The sequence below is a fragment of the Nicotiana tabacum genome, chromosome 20, assembly GCF_000715075.1.
Source record: "Nicotiana tabacum cultivar K326 chromosome 20, ASM71507v2, whole genome shotgun sequence".
In the NCBI taxonomy this organism is placed as follows: Eukaryota; Viridiplantae; Streptophyta; class Magnoliopsida; order Solanales; family Solanaceae; genus Nicotiana; species Nicotiana tabacum.
The window spans coordinates 82,693,189-82,714,382 of record NC_134099.1 but is presented as its reverse complement, the minus strand read 5'-3'; the positions used below and the strand labels follow the sequence as shown (position 1 = coordinate 82,714,382).

Below are 21,194 nucleotides of genomic sequence, written 5' to 3'. Positions count from 1 at the left end.
TGATTGATATGAGGCCGAGAACCTAGTGATGATGCCACGAGATGGCTTGATATTGCGCTTGGGCCGTAAAGGGGCCCTCCAGGAGTCTGCATACCCGAGTTAGCGCGAGAACCTATTGTGATGTGAGATTGAGCCCGAGGGGTTGGTATTGTTCTGAGATGTTGCCCGAGGGGCGGATTTGTTGATACGGTGCCCGAGAAGCGAACCTTTATGTGTTATCTTTTCTTAATTGCCTGCCAACTTACCTGCTTAATTGTTGAAAAAGACTTTTCATGAAGTTAAATTTGAGTTAAAGGATTTTTACCTATCTTTCACTGGTTTACTATTTTTTAGGGTTTTACTGCTTCATTATAACATGTCTTATGCCTTAAGTGATTTCCTGTTTTCAGTCTTTATTTATGATTATTACTCACTGAGTTGGAGTACTCACTTTACTCCCTATAACCTGTGTGCAGATTCAGGCGTATCGGGTCCCGCTCCCGAGTACTGATCATTTCCAGCTCCGGCGAATCCGAAGAGTCTCTAGTTAGCTGTCGGCGTTCACAGCCCAGAGCTCTTCCCTATCTTATTTCTTCATGTTCTTAGTTTCTGTATTAAACTCTGTAATTTGATTTGGAGTATTCCGGATTGTTTAGATGCTCATGACTAGTGACACCCCGGTATCGGGCTGTGTTGGGTTATTTTTCGCGAAATATGCTATTAACTGCTTAAACCTTGGTTTATTTGATCATGCTTAGACTGTTTCTTAATGCTTAACTGTTAAATACTGAAATGGGTAGTGTCGGCTGGTCTTGTCTTCATGAGAGGCGCCATCACGATCGGGTCTGGGTTTAGGGTCGTGACGGTATTCTACTATATATTAAGCATTATGTATTCATATATGTATTCAGCAGATTGTGGTGTATATATATTGAAGTTTGTATTCATATGTATTCACATATATCTACAACATGCATTTATATGTATTCCACTATATATTAAGCATTATGTATTTATATGTATTCAGCAGATTGTAGTGTATTGCCATATGTAAAATCGAATTATACCGATTGCTATATATATTTGTATGAATTTCGAATTTTATTTAGTAAACAAAACTTCTACGAACGATAGCAACAAAGAGAGGCAGAAATGAATCTCTAGAGATTGCTCTGTTTTGGGTAATTTTTGGCTAAGAATATTCTATAAGTGGAAATACAAATTATGCGTGTCATAATTGAGTTAGTTGAGTTATATTAGGAGTCTATCGCGTTAATTGATTCACTTACCGTTTTAAATAGCTAAAAGGACCCCTTTTTCCGTAGATTTACGTTACGGTATTCACGAATACAGCTCGCGAATATAGTCGAATACATTCTCTGCTTAGCTGGACTCCCCTATTTTTTGCCGAGTTTTGTTATTGTATTTATGAATACAGTAGCAAAAATACATCAAATACAGTCTATAACAATTGAAAACACAACTATAAAAAATAATTTAGTAAATGATAGCTATAATAAGTTAATAACCACTAAACAATAGTGATTCGTGAAAAATTCCAATATTTTATGAATGACCCTTCAAAAGCTTCAAAAGCCAACTTCCCTATACTCCTTAGGCAGAGTGTACAAATTAGTCACGAACCCATTTCTATAGGCGGGACCTCTGTCACGAGACATTGGTCCCACATTCATTATGAACTCCAAGTTCTTTCTCCTCCTTTTGATACAGACTAACAAAAAGCCAAACATGTCCTTAGATCCCACTATCCACCTACCGTCAATCCGAACACGGCTCTTCCCCTTGTGGACCACACCTTTTACCCCAAACGACAACTCATACTCTCACAAACGACAACTTTGTATTTTTCAACAGTAATTAATTCCAATTTTATTTGGCTAAGACCATACCACGTGCCGCTATCCAATTCGTCATTTCCTAGATATCCCTCCTCCTTCAGATCACTTCTCGTTTGATCAATAAATAAAGCAAATAGGAAAGTTACGACAGTTACTCAGTTGTAATTAGTCAGTTTTAGTAAGCAAAAAATAATTTCGAAAAACGTTTCTGACTATAGAAAAAAAGAGCACAGAGAAGTAATAATGAGTTCGGAAAATTGGAGTTTGACGGCGAAGCTTTGTGATTCGTGCAAAACGACGTCGGCAACGGTGTTCTGCCGGGCAGATTCAGCTTTTTTATGCTTAGGATGCGACTGCAAAATCCACGCGGCGAACAAGCTAGCGTCGCGTCACGCGCGGGTCTGGGTTTGCGAGGTGTGCGAGCAGGCCCCGGCGAGCGTCACGTGCAAGGCGGACGCCGCCGCTCTCTGCGTCACGTGCGACCGCGATATCCACTCTGCGAATCCATTAGCGCGTCGTCACGAGCGTTTCCCCGTTGTTCCCTTCTACGACTCCGCCGTCGCAAAATCTCACGGCGGCGTTAATGATGATGAGAAGTACTTTGATAGTCATGAGAATAATCCTCAACCGGAGGAAGAGGCGGAGGCGGCGTCGTGGATACTTCCGACGCCGAAAGAAGGGACTGATAATCAGTATAAATCAGCTGATTATTTGTTTAATGATATGGATTCGTATTTGGATATGGATATTATGTCGTGTGATCAAAAACCGCATAATATTCTTCAGCTGCATCAGCAGTATTGCTCGGATGGCGTGGTGCCTGTGCAGAACAAGAACGAGAGTAGCCATTTGCAAGGTCCAGTTGTTGATGGATTTCCAACGTACGAAATGGACTTTATTGGATCTAAACCATACTTGTACAACTTCAACTCTCAGTCCATTAGCCAAAGTGTATGTCCTCTTCTCTCTTCATTTTCTTCTGAATTGAGCTACAATAATAATTCAGTTCCTAGGTTCAAGAAAATGTATCACAGCTTTATGTTGCAGCTAGGTTTGTCAGAATTCAAAGAGATTGTAAAGACAACTTATGTTTGTATAATTTCTAAGTGTATGATCTCACTAATTATATGCGTTGGGTAAATTTAATGCAGGTTTCTTCATCATCTATGGACGTGGGAGTTGTGCCGGAGCACAGTGCAATGGCGGATGTATCAAACAGCTTAGTGATGAACTCATCGGCCGACACCGTAGCGAACGCAGTCTCTGGTTTAGACAGAGAAGCAAGGGTATTGAGGTACAGAGAGAAAAGGAAGAACAGAAAGTTCGAGAAGACTATTCGGTATGCTTCTAGAAAGGCTTACGCAGAGACCCGACCCAGAATCAAAGGAAGATTCGCTAAGCGTACTGAGATTGAAGTCGACTCCCTTCTCGCCGCCGATGCGTCTTATGGCGTTGTTCCATCTTTTTAGGAGTTATAAATATTTATGTGGAATTTGTCGACTAAAAAATGAAAAAACAGTTGGTTTTTAGTTTTCTCCTTTTCATGTTGTTATTAATGAGGATCATGATTATGTAAATATTCTTATTTTGTTCCAATTTTGTTCTTTATTTGGTATTTTGCCTTTCGTATTTGCAGTTTTGTGTAATTCAATTATCAGCAGCTGTTTTTATCTAAGAGATTAGCTCCACATCCTTCTCAAAAAGAAAGAGATCAGCTCCACGTACGGGAAACAAATTTCAGTAAGGATTAAGGATATCAGGTTTGAGCTTTGATTTTATTTGTCTGTAGAATGAATCTACAGGAGAATAATAATTTCACCAAAACAAAAAAAAACAAAAAAATCCAGGCAAAATTGCTATATCCTCGATTCAGAAGAGATAAATGAGTTTGGGAGGCTGTTCATTCTGAAAATACCTTAAATAGGTATTTGAGCCACATTAAAAGAGATGGATTTTACCCAATAAGGCTACTTGGGATTCTGCTTGAACGTAACGGAAGCCATTATCAATAAATAAAAGTACATCTTATTCATTAACTTCTCTAAAATATTTTTGTCATAGTTAATTAGGACATTCAAACCAACTTTAATACGAACTCTAGCGATTATCAGTTAACAAGCAGGAGCTCAAATTTGGTGTACAGTTAACCAGAAGCTGGCCCTTAGAAGTAGGGTTGTGCACGGATCGGATCGGATTTAGCATATTTCGGATTCGGATTCTAGAAAATGCAATCCGAATCCGATCCGAATTATATCGGATCAGATCGGATTTTAAAGTTTGGATCGGATCGGATATCGGATCGCATTATTATGCTTCAAAGTTAAACTAATATGTATATTTTCTTTGTAAAAGACGCAATACATTAAGAAAAATTCATGTTTATGCAATTATGAGAGTACTATGATGTCAATATAGCTAAATCTAGCAATTGTAAAGGTAATAACTTGGAGGTTGATGTAAATTAAAGTGTAATATTCATACATGTCCTAATAATTTCGGATTTTGGATTGGATTGGATTAAAATATACCAACCCGAAATACGATCCGAAATTTTAATAAACACAATACGAAATCCGATCCAATCCAAAATCTAAAATTGAATGGATCGGTTCGGATTTCGGATATCTGATCCGAATAAACAGCCCTACTTAGAAGAGTTCTAGTAAGTAGTAGCTTGTTAATGGCAAAGAATTAATATATCTAAATATGGGTTTTAAGTGTTGAGGTTTTAAGCTAAAATAGGTTTAAAAGAGGGTAAATGAGAAATGAACGGAAAATGAATTTTTTAAAATTTTTCTCCTTGACAATGAGACATTGTCACATATTGGAAGAGGAAAAGGTTTTTGATGAGTATATATACAATTGTTCTTCTTGTAGCTTTTAAAGAGCTAAGAAGAAGGCAAGCCTCGCGCCGTTGTCGCTCGGCTCGACTTCAGCTTCAGATCTGGATTGATTGATTAATTTTTTGGACTAAATTTATTTGTTAATAGTAAATATTAACGTAATCCGTATCTGTAGCGGAAGATTAATAATCCAAATTATCCGTTTCATTGACTGTCCGTTTTTTGTAACGGAAAACGTTTCCTCTGCCCGTTTTAATTTGCGTAAATGGCCATTTTACGTAACTGGCCTCTGAAGAGTTACAACTCTTCATTTGAACTCAATAGGTTGGGGCAATAAATTGCAGTCCATTCTCTCAGATTTTCCATACAAATTTCTAAGTTCTCTTCCTTTCTTTTGCATTATTTTAACTACAAAGAAAACATCAGTAAGTGTGATTTACTATCGATCTTTGTGTTTGATGAAACACTGGGGTTTGAAGTACCGCTACACCAGTGTGTAATTCGTTTTAACCTGGAAGGAAAAATAATCCACAACCTTGAATACTAGGAGAGGATTAAATTCCTTAAGGAAACACTATGAATTCAGCGGGCTAATTAAATTCTGTTTCGTTTACATTTCTGTTTATATGCTATTTTATCTTCTCCCGAATTATGTTACAAATACAAAATACTAACATTAAGATCATTGTAGAATAGTCTTGTCACAAAGTAAGAGTTGATACAGTGTGATTAGAAGTTCATGAGTTCAAACTAAACACCTATTAGAAAAAAGAGTCCAAAACTTTTCTAATGCTTTTTTGGGCAAAAAATACGTTTTTACTACTAAAAAAAAGTTACAAAAATAAGTAAAACGCAGTATTATACTGCGTTTTAATTTAACGGAAAATTAGCCGTTAAAGTAAAACACAGTACTATACTGCGTATAAATGCAATATTGTACTACATTTTCCTATTAATATTGGGCCCAGCTATATTTAATTAAAGGGAAATGCAGTACAATACTGTGTTTAAGCAAAACGCAGTATTATACTGCATTTTGCTTTAAAATAATAAAAAGTCATTCTTTCTCAAGACAACGACAGAACCATCACCATTAAAAAAGAACATCCCTGCTGGTCCCCCCACCCCCACCCCCCACCCCCCGTTCAAAATTTTAAAAATTTTTTTTGGGCCCCACGTCACCCAAAAGTAAAGAGTTTAGGTCCCGCATACAAGACAAACTTTGGATTCCTTCATTCGGGTGCAAAATTTCGATTTGAATCAATTTCAAAAAATTTAAATCGAGGTATTTCGATTTTGTTTATGTCGAAACTCGTATAGTACATGCATATTTGTATTGTTGAATATGTTTCCACGTTAATTTGTGTCATGTTTGTGTTTAAATTTGTATCTTATTTATACCCGGATTGATTTATTAGCTTTGGGATAAAAAATTGTTAAAATTTGATAAATAATTTTTAATGTTAATGTTATGTTTTTATTTGCTTAAATAATAAATAAATATTATTTATTTAGTTTGTTGTTCATATTTGTATGTTATGTTTGTTGTTTTTATATGTAATAGTAACCTTTTAGCGTAGTAAAATATAGAGCCTTTTAGCGTAGTAAAATATAGAGCATTTTAGCGGAGTAAAATGTAGAGCCTTTTAGCGTAGAGTCTCTACAGTTTAAGTATGTAGTAACTGCAAACTCTATCCAATTACACTTTACAAAATTAATTATTTAATTTATAAAAATAAACTTACAAAAGTAAAAAATTAATATATGTTGTCAAATTAACTCAAATATCGAGCCTGGAACCCATACATAATTATTCAGTCCAATATTAAAAATAATTAATTATTTAATTTATTAAGCTAACAAAATTCTAAAAATGTTGAAATTGACACGCATAATAATTAAGGATAGCTTGATGCTACCGGGCCTCAAATATCGAGCCTGGAACCCGTACATAATTATTAAGTCCAATTCAAGGAATTTTAATTTAATTTATTAAACTAACAAAATTCTAAAAATGTTGAAATTGACACGCATAATAATTAAGGATAACTTGGTGTTATCGGGCCTCAAAAATCGAGACCGGAACCCATAAATAATTACTCAGTCCAATATTAAAAATAATTATTTAATTTATTAAACTAACACGCACAATTAATTTTCTTTAAATTATAGTAAAAGACATGGACTTTCCGCTTGCGCATCCTGGACCTGTCGAGGATCAGCTATTAGTGTTGCACGGCGACCATAGGTCCTCCTTTGTATGGGAGGGACAACTATCGGATGAGCCTATCCGCGCCAGGAGACCTGACGATTTGTGGCAGTTCATGGCGCAACATCCTTTCCATGCCCGCGCAGTCGCGTGCCTACAGGCTATGGGCTTCTATACGATTTTTCGGATTGGGCGGATGCAGCTTGATTGGTCTCTCATCACGGCCTTGGTAGAGCGGTGGAGACCGGAGACACATACTTTTCACTTGCCCACTGGAGAGGCCACCATCACGCTGGAGGATGTTCAGGTTTTGTACGGGCTGCGCGTAGATGGACGGGCCGTGGCACTGCCCCAGTACATTAGATCCATGACGCGTGGACAATATTTGGATATGATGGGGCAGTTTACTGGTTATAGACCTCAGGATGACGCTGTACAGAGAGGGGCAGTCGCATTGCCTTGTCAGACATCAGAGATCATATGGCGTTTTTGCACCCAAACATTACCGGCGAGACAGAGGATCTCCATATTGAGAGGTACACGTGGTTGGCGTTGCTCCTGCTTTTCGGGTGTGTCTTGTTCCCGAACACTTCAGGGAGTCTAGTGAGTATGCGTTTTCTCCATCATCTTCAGCAGCTGGATGATTTACCCTTGTACAGCTGGGGTGCTGTTGTTCTCGCATACCTGTATAGGAGCATGTGTCGGGCGAGCATGCTTTGCGCGGTGGACATATGTGGATTTCTGCCCCTCCTACAGGTGACAACATTTTCGAATACTTTGTTCATTACTCCGAATTCTATATGGTCGAAATGACTCATAAATTTTACATCAACCTTTTATCTTAGGTTTGGGCCTGGCAGCGGATCATGCCGTTGCAGCCACCTCTACCACCACTTGCGCATGATAAGGCTTATCCATTTCTCCCTCTAGCTTCTAGGTGGGTTCTCCGGCATGGGAACTACCGAGGGACCGATGCTCATCATAATCTCCCCCTTGTTAGGGATATGTTAGATATGCTGGTGGCCGGACAGGTAAATATGTACCTATACTTACTTGTTATAAATTGAGTTGTGTTGCGCATACTCACTTTTATGTTATTATTTGGTAGTTCATTTGGATGCCATACAATGACGAGTTGCTAGCTCAGCTGCCCGATTATTGCTTAGTCGACCAACTGCTTTGGAGCACCTCCGTCCCGATGATCTTCTTCGATATGGTTGAGTATCATGCCATAGAGCGTGTGCTTCTCCAATTTCACCGTCCCTAGCCTATACTAGGGGAGCCTGCATGGGTCCCTACACACTATCAGCGGGAGGACCGTGTCAGGGTGGACGATATATTTATGGGATGGCTAGAGTAGCAGGTCCATATTTGGGAGCAGTGAGAGTACTGTATTTCGCCACCACCTTCACTTACCTAGGAGGCCACTATTTATCTGTATACATCATAGTACCGCCGTCACACCCGACTGATGATCAGGAACCCCATTCATGTACTTGGCGAGCGCTACAGACCATACGCCGGAAGGCACGAGTCATTAGTATGTTTTTGTGGCTTATTAATATCTTATATTTGTTATATAGCGTTATTCTTTTAATATCTTAAGTGTTTCACAGGCTATTGGGCATCACCTGGTCTACCGGTTGGGACAGGAGATGCAACAGCATACCGACAGTGCTGCACTCGTTGAGTATGGCTGGCGGGTGGTAGATCTGGCTCGTCGGACCCTAATTCAAGCGAGAGATGGCGCGAGGTTGGATCACGAGGCTCATTATGCGGCCCTAGAGGACTACCATCGGGGTAGGGATATCCCACGAGGCAGGGGTAGGGCACGAGGGAGGGGTGCCCCACAGGGTCGCGGGGGTCGCGAGGGACGGAGAGGAGGTGGTCCCCAGCAAGGGGGCGTTGAGGCACCTGTCGACCCACCTGTTGAGGGACATGATGAGGATTTTGGAGATGAGGATCTTGGAGATGATCAGCCGGGTTATATACCTCAGGTAGATGAGCCTTCCATCAGCATGCCGTCGTACAACTTTCAGTTATCTCTGCCAGCATCGCAGGTCACCCCGTCAGGAGCATTGTCAATCATGGGTACATTCGACAGGGATGTAGACCAGTACTTTGCATGCCCATCTACCACAGCTGAGGATCGGCTGACCCAGGACGTGGATGGCGAGCGCAAGTTGAGTTATGCCTCATCTCCAGCGGTTGATGCGGATTTACCACAGGCGCAGGTATGTTTGTATTACTTTAAAATTTCAATTTGTTTTCTTTTCCTTAATGAGCTGCCATTAATTAATTTTTAACTTTCTTATGAAGGCTTCGTCCCAGCCCATCTTTGAGGCCACTACATGCTTTGATGAGGACACCACAGATGCATATACTCAGGAGGACGACGAGACCATAGTGAGAAAATATTTTTTGACTTAACATGTACAATACAAATATACTTTGTCACATGCTAAGATTAGTACTTGTTTTGTAGGTTGCTGACAGCCTGACGGCCTATTCTTCTGATCCTGCCAGCTGTGGTATCGATGCTGCTGCACATCCTCACATAAAGAGGCGGCTTGATGATGATGGTCCAGATAGTGTACCCGGGCGATAGGGGATGCGACTCAGGCCAGCAGCAGCACTGAAGCACATAGGCCGCGAGACTCATTGATTTACTTATGTTTTTACTTTGTGTAAATAGTGCATTATGTAAATAATGGTAACAATTATCTTTTAACAATAATTTTATTTTAATTGCATTTGAATAGCAATTTTACTTTAACAGTACAATACAAGAACAAACCTTACAAACCTAACACAAAAACAAACAGTAGAACTAATGAAAACACTGGACAAAGGAAATATAAAGATACACTACAACGCTCAACACGTACATGCCATTGTTTAGTCACTACCGCCTAGTATTCTCTGCTTCATCCACTCGAGCTTGTTTTTCAACTTTTTTTTTATTCTTCCGCCTCCTTGAGTTTCGCCTTCAACTCTGCAATTTCAAGCTTGGATTGGCGCTCTCTGTCCCACTGCCCTGTACACATATCATGAAGATGATACAATTTGTCTTTGTAATATTCCTGCTCACATAGTTCATCAATCCATACCTTAAAATTGCATGTAGGCACGCCGGGTTGCCTATAAAACATGTTCATACACGCCCAGTAGCGACGTCCAGCTTCTTCCCAACAATTGTACATCATGCTTTTGATTCCACAGTCGCACTTTGGGCAATAAAGGGGTTGTCGAGACATTTCTTAAAGAGAAACTTTGGTTTTATGGAAATATCTGCTATAGGTTGTTGTTAAGCGCAGAAAATAACTAGAATGCGCTTGTTATTTATAGGCAAAATTTCACATATAACGTAGTATTATACCACGCTTTACATACATGTAAAACGTAGTATTATACCACGCTTTGCATATTAAATTTCTCTGAAACAACATTGTTTTATCACATGGTTTTCAGCTTTTTCAGAACGACATGACAACTCAACAAAGCGTAGTATTATACTGCGCTTTACATAGTCTTAAGATGCAAGGAAACAACTTTTTCACATGCGTTTCTATTAATACGTTGAATATTTGAACAATTCTATGAAGAAAATAATACATTATGTAGATAATGGCAAAAATTCTAGTTTAACGACACAGGTTATTGTGACAGAATTTGAACAACAATTTTATTTAAACATGACAACACAAACACCAACACGGCAAATCTAACGATACACATAACAAAAACAAACAGTAGAACTAATGAAAAGATACACTAATATGCTCAACACGTACAAGCCACTGTTTAGTCACGACCGCGTACTACTATTTGCTCCCACCACTGGAGTTGGTCTTCCAGCTTTTTTTTCTCTTCTTCTACCTCATTGAGTTTCGCCTTCAACTCATCAATTTCTTGGTTGGTTCGGCGCTCGCGTATCGCTTGCCTCGTACAGGTAATATGAAGATCATAAATTCTTTCTTTGTAGTACTCCTGGTTACATGGTTCATCTATCCATACCTCAAATTCACATGTAGGCTTGTCGGGTTGCTCGTCCTCCTTGTTCATACATGCCCAGTAGCAGCATCCACCATCTGGCCACCATTTGTACAAACTGCATTTTTCTCCGCAATAGCACCTTGGGACATAAACGGGTTGTTCAGATATTTCTTAAAGAGAAACTTTGGTTATTGTTAAGTGCAGAACATAAGTAGCATGCGCCCGTTATTTATAGTCAATATTTCACACAAAACGTAGTATTATACTGCATTTTAGTTATTGAAGTTTAACGACATGACAACTCAACAAAACGTAGTATTATACCATGCTTTACAGATTAAAGTTATTCTGCAACAAAACAGGTTTTTCACATGGTTTTCAGCTTTTTCAGAACGACATGACAACTCAACAAAACGTAGTATTATACCACGCTTTACATATTAAAGTTATTATGCAATTAAACAGCTTTTTCTTCAGTCATTCCAACTTTTTGAGAACGACAATACAATAGATAAAACTTATTATTGTACCACGCTTTACATATTAGATTTATTTTTTAATACGTAATTTTTTTTATTCCACATTCTTGGTCTTCTTTACTAACAAAAATAAGTTTAATATTTGAACAACCATATCAAAACGTCACGTTAAAAAATAAGATGTAACAAGATTGTGGAACTTAATTTTATTTGATATATATTGCAACATACACAAGTACAGACAAATATTAAAAAAAAAACAAAACAAAAGACTAGGGGTATCCTTGATAGTTGGGTACATTCGACGAACTTGCACCAGGAGCTGGATTACCACCGCCACGCACACCACCTGAAGGATATTTATGACGGTCGTGTCCTAGCTGCGAGCATATGCCATATTTACGCGCATAAACGGTGTCACCAACATCCATTTGGTTATGTATACGCGTTCTTTTTTTCACTTGCAGCTTGCGCAAATAGTCCTTGTTACATACCATCTTAAAAGGTTCCGGTGGCCAATAATGCTCATCACCTAATGGCTGCAGCTGCCGCTATATGTGTCTACGTATTCAACAACACTATATTGCCTATCAATATAGTTGGTTGCCTCATATCCAACTTGTTGAAAGCACTTCAACGCATGTGCGCACAACATGTGGTAGATGGTCCATTTTCCACAAGAACAAAATCTTCTGGCTTCATTCACCGTCTGTAGATTATTCCCACAGTGTCCGCGGATAGCGGTCTTAACTTCAAAAACACCCCGGTCATCATCGTACTATAGAAACGAGTGCCACTGTGCTCGCCTCCTATACCTTTCAAATCTTCTCATGGGTATTGGCATAAATTGAATACCCCTGTCCATCAATGCCGATGCAGCTCCATGCCTTTCAACTAACCTCCCCGCACTCTGTTTGAATGCCATACGGACCATGGCAGTGACAGGCAGTCCACGGGCAGACTTCAACATGCTGTTGAATTACTCTGACACATTTGTAGTGAGGGCTCCCCATCGTCTGTCGTCATCAGCATGCAATGTCCACATGTGAAGTTCATGTCCCATCAACCAAGTACAGGCTCGTGGATCTATCTGCCGAATCGCTTCCATGCGCCCGGTGAATTTGCATTGCCGGTGCTCAGTTGCAGTCATCCGCATTAAGTCATGCAAGCCCTTGTCAGGATATTTCTTCTGGAAATTGGCCTTCAGGTGCCTCACACAGTAACGGTGGTATGCATATGGTTCCTGCCATTTAGGCAAGTGCCATATAGAACTTAAAATACCACCATGTCGATAAGATATTAGACAAATACCTGAACGCTGTTTGACAACGTGCTGCTTCAAGTGGTTCAAGAAAAGCGTCCACGTCTCTTCGCTTTCGTTGGCACAAATGGCAAAAGCTAGTGGAAATATTTGCCTGTTGGCATCTACTGCAACTGCAATCAAAAGCTTAATATCATATTTTCCATATACATGAGTACCGTCTAAGGAAATTACAGGACGACAATGCACAAAACCATCAATTGCTGCTTTAAATGACCAGAACACATAGTTGAAAATATATTCGGGTCTGTCTGGACTACGCTCACGCCTCTATTCAACAATAGTGCCGGGGTTAAAGTGTTGTAGTGCGGCTATGTACCTGGGCAGATTTGAAAAAGACTTATCCCAGTCGCCATAAATAAGTTCAAAGGCATGTTTGCGACCGAGATATACCTTTCTTTTGGTTATAGTACAACCATACTCTTGGTGGACGGCTGTAATACACTCATTAATCCTGAACCTAATGGACACTTCCAAATATGAAATCAAGACAAGAGAAATCAAGTCCACATCCAGGTTGAAGTGATTCTCATTGAATGTGTCCATTTCACATCTGTGGGTGCTAATAAATTTACCCACTTTCCACAAACCTGATTTCTTCTTGCTGGCACGCAACATCCAGTGACAACCCATAAAGTCTCTATGACATACAGCCTTGTATACCTCCATAGTTGACTCACTCACTATTATCTCACGACACTCTCTTATACTGTAGATTTTTACAGCCCTAATTAGGCAAGCTTTGTCGGGGAAATACGTGCCCTTTGTCAGAACAGCCGGTCTAGACTCATCCCATATCACTGACCGAATTTCGTCATCATCCCTTGTGAGGGCATCCACGTTCGGCATACTTGGCAAATTATCAAGGTAGGGAATATTACACTTATGAAATGGCACGTGAGACTCGTACACTCTTGGTCTAGCGGGAGGTGGAGGAACATGCTCCCTCGTCAGCTCAGGTTCAACATTCACTTCCTCCTCATCATCACCCTCATCATGGAAGGGTGTGTCATCTCCAGACTCATCCACATTGTTGTCATAATCACTATCATTTTCCTGACTCTGTGCATCTGCCAACTCAAGAGTGAATACGTCATCTATGGGCAACTGTGTGAGGTCAACAACATCAAGAAGCTCGTTTTCACTACACAAAAAGAACAAAATGATAAGTTACCCAACTAGATAAATACTTTAGAAATAAATATATCACTTTACTTACAAGTCGTACTGTCTTGACGTTTCATGATGGATATTTTCTTGTTGGCAATGACTCCCGGATGGACCACCGTGGTCCAATACTCCAGAACTACGCATATTCCAACTAGGGGCGGGGTCATAACTTGTAAAATTCATATCCGGACGGTACCCCCTATGAAAAATATGAGTGTTAATACAAATCCAATTCAAACATAAAATAAACATCGCGAAAGCGTAGAAAAATTGAAGTTTACCAATTGTCTTGTGGATTATATAAAGTCGAAAAATTATTTTGTGGCTGCTCATTCGCCGGTAGTGACAAATTTAAATCAAGGCAAGCTCTTTCATCGGCAATCTGTCCAGCAAAACCTGTTCCAGAATAACCATCCGATGACTGGGGGGTATCCCTACTATGTATGCCCTCATTATTGGGAACGTCTTCCACCTTGACGTACATTTTCAATAATTTTATTACAATAAATTCCCTGTATTCATCCGGAATTTGCAAAAAATCTCTAAGAGTATCATCATCTTTGATGTTAAACTCAGAGTAATAAGTAAACTCCTGCGGAGTCACTGAATAAGAAAATCTACCGGTTACTTTAAGGTTAACCAAACGCTTCCTCTGACTCATTTTTTTACGTAACAACGATACCAATTTATCGTACTCTATTGTAAACGGCAATTTAACATGACACCGTGGAGGTGAGCTATACCTCACAGAGTTATTCTCCAGCACAACCTCACCCCCCAATATAATGAAACTCTTATTTTTGGCTCTCCAGACATTGTAAAAAATGATTGATAAGAAGAAGAGAGATGTATGAACGGAAGTTTGAAGGAAAGTATTGAATGGATCTTCACAAAATTCAAACGCCTTTAAATAAGTTTGGGGTGCAGAATATTTTTATGTAAAATGCAGTACAATACCACGTTTTATGTATTTGAATTATTGGTGGGCCTAAATTTTAAAGCAAAACGCAGTATAATACTGCGTTTTCCTTAAACGCAGTATAATACTGCGTTTTCCTTAAACGCAGTATTGTACTGCGTTTCCCTTTAATTAAATATAGCTGGGCCAATATTAATAGAAAAATGCAGTACAATACTGCATTTAAGGAAAACGCAGAATACTGCATTTTCCTGTAATATGCAGTATAGTACTGCGTTTTACTTTAACGGTTAACTTTCCGTTAAATAAAAATACAGTATAATACTGGGTTTTAGTTATTTTGTAACTTTTTTTTAATAGTAAAAACGTATTTTTTGCCCAAAAAGGCATTAGAAAAGTTTCGGACTCTTAGAAAAAATATCAGACAAACTGTCTATTGTAGATCCAATGTGATTTCAGACCTTTTCGTGATATTTTTTGTAAGTCATTGTGCCTTACATCCAAATAAGTAACTAATAGCTCATTTGGCCAAGCTGCAAAAATCAGTTTATTTTGAGAAATACTTTTTTTAAAAGTGCTTTTCTCAAAAGTACTTTTGGTGAGAATCAGTTTGTGTTTGACTAATTAGTTTGAAAAGCACTTTTGAGTAGCAATTAGTGTTTGATCAAGCTTTAAAAAACTGCTTCTAAGTGTATTTTTCCCAAAAGTGCTTCTCAAAAAAGTGCTTTTGGAGAGAAACTATTTTTTTCTGCTTCTCCAAAACTGCTTCTGCTTCTCCTCAAAAGCATTTTTTTCCTTCCAAAAGCTTGGCCAAACACCTCAATTTTTGGCCAAAATTGCTTTTGACAAAAAAAAAATAATACTTTTGGCCAAAAAGAAGCTTGACCAAACAGGCTATAAGATTCTGATATAGACTCAACTTATTCACATTAAGTATTTATATTATACAAATAAATACAAAATTATGACTTGATATGATTCAATTAATCCTTTCACAGATCTCCCGCGTAGCAGGTCTAGTTTAGTGAATGAACTGTTTTTTTTTTTTTTGGGAGTAAATGGGTCATTAATGGACTCTTCACGACGTTGTGCAGTATTGACGGATAAGATCAATAGACTTTTCACGACGTTTCTGCCCTTTTACTTGGAGAAAATAATTATGATCGAGAAGACTATTTTATTATCATCTTCAATCTATTATTTTGTGGACAGAAAATTAAGAAAGGCCACTCTAGTCAACGTCCAAATAATGGCATAAACACAAGGTTCACCCTTGCGCGTTAGTCCCAATCAATAATCAATAAACCACCAAAAAAAGAAGAAGAAAATGAAATTTTGGCGTAGTATATTATTTGTATATTTTGTAGTATTAGATTTGTGAGGACCACATCGTATCAAAATCTGAAAGCTTATTGGTGGAGTAGATTTTCTCATATCCTAAGCCAGCCAGGTTGGCATATGATGATCGATCCTCAAAATAACCAACCCCCTTAATAAAAAAACAAGAAATGAAGCAAAAAGGTGCGGAGTATCTTTTTATAATTCTATGCACAGAACTTTATGTTTTGAAGTTCATTATTTTAAGTATGAACTGGGACTCGGGATCCCACTATGAATAGAAAATTGAACAAGATTAATACTTTAACCTGGCTTATGTTGCATTGCATGATATGGTGGATGCGGAGACCGAGAGTTAAATTTATTTTTATTTTGTAACATTCTGTAAAATTTCGAAGTATTTAAAGACCATTAAGAACATCGACATGTGCTATTATAATAATACATATGAATGACGGCTAATTATATAAAGAATATTACTTAAACATCGTAATATGTGTTCGAGATGTATAATTTAAGAAGAGCTCTAAGACTAAATCAAGTTAAAAACTATATTGATGACTAAAGTTTCAAATGAGTTTGTACAAGTTTCGATTTCAAATGAACACAACTTTCAAGATATGAAGTGTTATTTGATGATCCGATAGGTCATCTTATGTTTTAAAATTTAATTCCGCATTTTGAAGCTTTAAATACCTCATTATATCCCTTCTCGATTTGTGTGCGCAGTTCGGGCATGTTTCCGGAAAACTTTTATGTTATAAACTAAGAAAATATGAAAATTTTGCCTTAAAATCCATTTGAATTGACTTCGGTCAACGTTTTGAGCAAACTGACCCTGGTTCGTGTTTTGACAGTCCCGATGGGTCTGTATAGTGATTTGGGACTTGGGTGTATATCCGGAATCGAATTCGGAAGTCCCTAACTAGAGTTATCATACTTTGTTGAAATTTGAAAGTTAAAGGCTTAATAAATTTGAAATATTTGACCAATGGTTGACTTTTTAGATATCGGGTCCGTATTTTGGTTCTGGAACCCGGTATAGGTCCAACACTATATTTATGACTTGCCTGTCAAATTAGGTGAGAAACGGAGTTGGTTTGACGTGATTCGGACGTCTAGTTGTGAACATAGAAGTTTCAAAGTTTTCTTGAAATTTCATTTGATTTGGTGTTCAATTCGTAGTTCTAGGTGTTATTTTGGCGATTTGATCGCGCGAGCAAATTCGTATGATATTCTTAAAGTTGCGTGCACTTTTGGTTTAGAGCCCCGATGTCATGCCCCAAACCTGGGAGGCGTGGCTGGCACCCGGTGTCGTAGTTGCCCGAGCGAACCACTCTGTAACTCATTCAATCCTTTTGTAATTATCATGGGCCTACATGGCCACGATTCATAATGTACAATTGTAAGTGGAAAACATTGTATCACTGAACCATCTTACTTAAAATATGAATACATATGGGTCGTCAAGGCCTCTGACATACTGTAGAAACTGAACCTCTGTCTACAAAGCCTCTAAAATTATTTGACTTCAAATGGGACGGGGTACCGACCTACCCATAAGTCTGTAGCAAAATTCTGATACGATGACTCATAGACTCGGTTGCACTCCGAATGAGGTGGAGTCTTACCGATCCTCCGCTGAATGCTAACCTTGTCTACTATGGGGGCTCGTCAAACTGATTGTCTATAACTGCAGGCATGAATGCACTATCCCCAACAAAAGTACGTCAGTATGAATAATGTACCGAGTATGTAAGACGGAACCGAGACATAACAGTAAGTCAACATTAATTAAAGACATAGAAGAAACATAGAATAAATAACTCAACCTGTAAGAATGGATAGCTCTCTAAATCATGAAAATTTATAGTATCATGCATATGCGTATAAATGTTATGTAATACATAGGTCTGTACGTACATAACTTCATAGAGCCTCTGAGGGCATCCCATTATATCATCTCAGCCACTGTGGGCAACATCATCATCGTATACCAGTTGATCAGGTGGTGATGCGTATTTCCCATATCCCATATACATATATATACATACATATATACGCGTATATAACGCCGTTTGAATCATATTTACATATATACGCATATAACGCTGTTTGAATCATATTTCAGCCACTATGGGCAACATCATCATCGTATACCAACTGATCAGGTGGTGGTGCGTATATAACGCCGTAACCTTTTCCCAAATTTCACATACATATAAATACATATATACGCGTATATAACACTGTCTGAGTCTTGGGTAAATGCACATGTAAATGAATGCAATGCATGAGAAGTACATTAATAAAATCTTTCAGAATGTCATAAGATCATTATGCCTTTGAATAATATCATGAAATAAAATTTTATCAACTTACGTTTTTTTCTGAGACCCATGAACACAGATGATAGAAATGACACATGGAGAACCAAGAACATAAGCATCTCTAGTATTTCTATGAATAGAGTCATTTGTGGAAATTATGCATTTACTTGTTTCGTTTGTACCGTATGGATCATGCCAAAAGAAAGAAGGGATAACCTAAACATAACTTAACTTATTCTCTTATTACTTTGTGTACCATGCTACCTCAACGCTCCACGACTGAAGGTTGGGTGCCTCACTTTCAAATATAGGTGAAGTATTTCATAAAAGTTCTATGCAATTACTTCCTTATTCAGTTAATAACTTCTGGTTGAAGCACTACATGAATTTAGTTTTACAACAATAAAGATTGAGAAGCAATGAAATCATTAGGAAATGATGTAGTAGCTTACTAGCTTAATACTCCATTAAAGTAATGTGAAATAAAATTACTACTCCCTATTTCCCATTTTGTTCCGCACAATCACTATTTCAAGAATCAATCAAATAACTTTTTCTTTGACTACATTTATCTTCTTCATTTTTTTTATAAGTACATTTAATTATCCAAAATCCAATTATAGTAGTATTCTTCCGTATACTGTAAATTTTATTTTCTGCTAAGAAAGTACCTCAATATTAGGTTGTCGAATATTTGAAGCATAAAATAAGCGCAATTTAAACTTCTTAATCCTGTAAGGTCGATTACTTGCAGTTTGAACTGACACGTCGATATTGGTGAAATTGCAGAAAGGAGAAAGCAATTGAATGAATCTTGGTCACAACAAGTTTTACTAGTTTCTCCAGAACTTTACTTTAACTTTTCCCATTAGTAATTGCATCAAATCTCTTCTTACTTATCAGTAAAGAGACCAAGAACTTGTACATGTAAACAAGGCATTTCATGCCTTACGACTCATCATGCCTATTAACGCCATTTTCGCTTAGATTGATGCCAAGTGGCACCCAACAAAAAGATTTTTGTCAACTTAATCATAATTATCCCCACAATTAATCAATTATCTACATAATTAAGAATTATCTCAACTTACTTAAAATACTACTCACTTTTAACACACTTTATATAACTTACTATCATGGTCATGTGGTACCATATAAAATAAATATATATACTATTGTTTCATTAAAACGTCCATGTTAAAAAAAATACATATATTTTTTTAATTTATAATTTTTCTAATCTCATATAAAGAGTATAAATTTTGTACGCTTAATTTTTAAAATGGCAAAAAGATAACCTTCTTTTCATGTGAGAAAATAATTTCTATCTTTATAATAGAAAAAATCTCATAAATAGAAATCACGTTAGAAGGGTACGTAAATTTCACAAATTATTATCAAATGGAGGAACAAAAAAAAACTCTGAATATTCCATTTTTATATGATACTTTTATTCTTACTAGTCTTTAAAAAAATGGTACTATCATATATGTGAAAGATCTTTAACTTGAAAAAATATTTATTTCACCTTTATATTAAATATACTTAAAATCATAAAGATATTATGACACGTTCAAAAATTACAAATTCTAAGTGGAAATGTTATGATATGTTTAAAACTATAAATTCTAAGTAGAGTAATACTTTCGATACATGCAAAAATATTTCTTAAGCATCTAGTTCTAGCAACTAAACAAATAACTACTATGGAGTATCATAAAATGGAACAAGAGGTATTAGAAAAAAATAATATTTATGTTACAAAACTTGCGGGGTGTAACATCCTTCCCCCTTTAGAACATTCGTCCTCGAATGTTAACTCTTAAAGATTTGCAAACTTTTCACTAAGGTCTCCTTTGTAACTTAAACTTAAAACCCAAACTAAATCTGAAGTCTTGACTATTCACAACTTTTGTACTTGAGTATCTTGTATCTTCTTCACATTTACTTTACCTAAATCACTTTTCAATCTCGCATCGTATCTTCTTTCGCTTTCATAACCTTCCTTCCACATAGATAGAAATTACGTATACGCCTTAAAGCTCTATTGCTATAGCACTTCTGGTGCATACTAAATCTGGCGAAAGCTTCATACGGATTTCTTACGACTCAGTTTTATGGCACAATCTGGAAACAAAAAGAAGGTAACATTTCCTAAATGCCCTATAGCCTCTCAATTATAAATGTGGCGCGCAACACACCCATAAGTGAGACTCTACTAGGCACGACTTTGTAGACTCCCTAGGATACGAACTGCTCTGATATCACTTTTGTCACGCCCCAAACCTGGGAGGCGTGGCTGGCACCCGGTGCTGTAGTTGCCCGAGCGAACCACTCTGTAATTCATTCATTCCTTTTGTAATTATCATGGGCCTACATGGCCACAATTCATAATGTACAATTATAAGTGGAAAACATTGTATCACTGAACCATCTTACTTAAAATATGAATACATATGGGTCGTCAAGGCCTCTGACATACTGTAGAAACTGAACATCTGTCTACAAAGCCTCTAAAATTATTTGACTTCAAATGGGACGGGGTACCGACCTACCCATAAGTCTGTAGCAAAATTCTGATACGATGACTCATAAACTCGGCTGCACTCTAAATGAGGTGAAGTCTTACCGATCCTTAGCTGAATGCTAACCCCGTCTACTATGGGGGCTCGCCAAACTGATTGTCTATAACTGCAGGCATGAATGCAACGTCTCCAACAAAAGGACATCAATAAGAATAATATACTGAGT

General features: G+C 37.7%; 1 protein-coding gene across 1 annotated transcript; it reads left to right on the top strand.

Annotated features, from left to right (window-relative positions):
- Positions 1 to 1,947: 1,947 nt before the first annotated feature.
- Positions 1,948 to 3,434, top strand: LOC107799876 (zinc finger protein CONSTANS-LIKE 3-like). The gene is made up of 2 exons (XM_016623011.2): positions 1,948 to 2,789; positions 2,990 to 3,434. The coding sequence occupies exons 1-2, from the start codon at positions 2,082 to 2,084 to the stop codon at positions 3,305 to 3,307; spliced, it is 1,026 nt and encodes a 341-aa protein (XP_016478497.1). The 5' UTR covers positions 1,948 to 2,081; the 3' UTR covers positions 3,308 to 3,434.
- The last annotated feature ends 17,760 nt before the right edge of the window (positions 3,435 to 21,194 follow it).